This window comes from Orycteropus afer, unplaced genomic scaffold, assembly GCF_000298275.1.
Source record: "Orycteropus afer afer isolate SDZICR_OR568_19922 unplaced genomic scaffold, OryAfe1.0 scaffold00434, whole genome shotgun sequence".
NCBI lineage: Eukaryota > Metazoa > Chordata > Mammalia > Tubulidentata > Orycteropodidae > Orycteropus > Orycteropus afer.
The window spans coordinates 108,422-111,189 of NW_006922021.1; the positions used below are offsets into that span (position 1 = coordinate 108,422).

General features: G+C 37.9%; 1 protein-coding gene across 1 annotated transcript in view; it reads right to left on the reverse strand.

Moving 5' to 3' along the window:
• Positions 1-534: 534 nt before the first annotated feature.
• IL1RAPL1 (interleukin 1 receptor accessory protein like 1) overlaps positions 535-2,768 on the reverse strand; it is a 1,063,022-nt gene continuing 1,060,788 nt past the window's right edge. Inside the window, exons 9-10 of the mRNA XM_042782732.1 lie at positions 1,692-1,862; positions 535-1,253 (exon numbers count right to left, since the gene is read on the reverse strand). Of these exons, the coding sequence (XP_042638666.1) occupies positions 535-1,253; positions 1,692-1,862 (890 nt within the window). The remainder of the gene's footprint in view (positions 1,254-1,691; positions 1,863-2,768) is intronic.

The following is a 2,768-nucleotide window of genomic DNA, read 5'->3' on the forward strand; positions in this document are numbered from 1 at the left end:
TCCTATGAACAAGGGTTCTTCTCATCTTTTTTTTTCCCCCAACTGGCAATGCTGGCGTTGGTTGCACTGCTCGCTGAAGGCCGAGGTGGCCCTGCTGATCCTAGGCAGAACCCCAGAGAGGATACGGTGCTCCTTGTCCCATTGGATAGATTTGTCCAAGCACCCCAAGGAAATGTTAAAAGCAAAATAAAATCAAAAAGAGAAAATAAAAACCCATTCTAAAACTAAACTAATGAAGCAAAAAAGGGTTTTCTATCTATACATCAGTCTCTTCTTTAAAAAAATGTAAATATACAAATTCCAATGACATATAAAACAAAGTCAAAAAATGTAATGGTAAGAGACATGGTAAAACAGGAAGACACTGATGCTACAAAGAAATTGCAAAAACCATATGTACAAGACCCTGTTTTTCCTCGTGTCATAGAGATTGTAATGCATGTTTTCAACAGCAGCAGTCGAGGATTTGGTTCCAGGCACTGGGCTGCGGACTTCACTCAAGTGCCGAGGGACGGGGTGTCCCTTGCTTTTCTGTCACCAAATCACGCTGGATATACTGGTCTCCCTTGGCAGCAGCGGCAGGATGGCACTGTTTGTGTGGGCCTCGTCTGGATTCTGCTCCCTGCTCGATTTTGTCTGTGGCCGCTGCCCATTGATGAGTGTCATAGGGATGTTACAGTAGGTATGCTGATTTCCTATGGAGGTAAGAGGCAGGGTGCCGGTAGGAGGTACGTCGTACTCATAGCTTCGGTAGTAGTGTTTCTGACGCATCTGTGAATGGTACGTGTTGTGAAAGGTGGAACGGAGATCTGGGTGGGCAGTGGCGAGAGCGGTGGAGGTGGCCGCAGCCATGGAAATGGCCGAGACAGTCTGCAGCTCCCCGAAAGGCCCTTGCTCGCTAACATCTAAAGCCTGCTCATGGGTAATGGGCTCTATCCTCTTAAAAGGCATTTCATACTGTAAACGTTTCCAAAACTTAGAGTTCAACTTGTTGCATTTTGGTCCATGCCATTTAATCACTGTCAGGAGCTTGATGGTGTGCTTGAGGGCCTCCACCTCCTGGTAGTTCATAATTCCTCGGAGTTCACTGCATTCAATTAATATCACCTTAATTTCTCCAGTCACAAGCATGTTTCGAAGTCTGGTCTCCAGTTCAAAGATACTCCAGCCCCTTCTAACTACATAATTTGGGGTCATGACAATAATCAGCCGCTTGCTTTGATCTACACATCGGGCCACATCTTCAATGTATGCTACAAAAGAGAAAAGGGTTTGTCAGAATGAGTGAATGGAACATTTGGTCCAGAAAACCCCTATAGAATCTCTTTCACACATTTATTGAGAGTTGATTCCTGAGAAATGTGTTGAGAAGATGAAAACAGCCAATGGTGACTTTGAACAGGGTTTGGGCCTTGCTTTTCCCAATGTTAGGAATATTGTTCCCAGGTACAAATCTCTCCTTTGGTTTCTTTAAGTGTCAAAGCTCAAAAAATTAGCTATCTTAAAGTAGCTCCTCAGAGGTTATCAAAAATTAAGTTTTGTATGAACAAATAAAAACATTTTTTTGAGAAACTAACAGACATAATGGTTAAAGTAAAGAAAAAATTAAAAGCTGTCCAGCGTAAAAAAAGAAAGGAGTACACAAACATATACAAGGATATGCCTACTATCAAATGAAAACATTAACTTACTTCCAGTTGGAATTAAATCTCTATCTGGTATAAACAACTTATATCCATAATGCTTTTCAAGCATATCGGGTAGAATTTCAAGGGCAAATCGCTCTTCTTCCCCAGTCTCTTGATTCCACTGGTCGGGATCCACTTTGGTGTATGATAAATAAGCATCGTAGTCTTTATTGTCTGTCAAAAACATTACAGAGTTAAGCTGAAGGCACTATTCTACAAAGAAAACAATAGGACATGAAAACATGCACTTTCTTCCATAAACAAATCCAGATACTCCATTTCTGAAAGACCTAAAAAGAAGTATTCATTAATTTTCATTATGAGTTCAATAATGCCAAATATCCTGGAACTAATTAGTAGGTATAAAGGATCACATTTTTTCTTATTTTTTGTTGCTGTTATAAAGACAATTGGAAAAAAATCAATGAAAAGAGGAAAGAATTGTTAACCTCCAACATTTTCAATGCCCAAATTATAGAAGACATTGATGGTTTACAAAGAGCTACCTGTTTGGATAGTATACACTTACTCTGAATAATCTTAAATTCACCTACTCCCTCTTTTAGTAATTTTTTACCATGTGGAAAAAATGGAAAAATACACTTGGCTTGATTGAGGCAGAATGATTTTTTTAGATTGTGTTCACTGTGCTGATTTTCTGTTAGAGAGAAAATAAACCCTTTGGAAGCATTATTATTTATTTATTTTTATTAGGAGCCAGTTCTTGGATGTTGGCATTAAGAAAATTATTAAGCTGAATGATTACAGAAAAACATATTGTTTTACTGATTACTATTTATCTTACACCTAAAATATTACCAAAGCCTTTTTAATTATGCTAATCAGTTTGATCATAAAAATAAAAAGTATCATGTAAATGAGAGAAAGTTAATGTTAAAATCTGATTTGTTTTCTCTCCCTTCCCTCTTTTTAAATGAGAACCGTTCAAATATTTGAAGACTACTAATCATGGTTTTTCTTGATCTTAATTTTTGAAACATAAACATGCCTAATTTTTCTTTTTTTTCCCCTAAGAAAAAGAAACCATCTATGCTCTTGATCGTCTCTCATTCATCAATG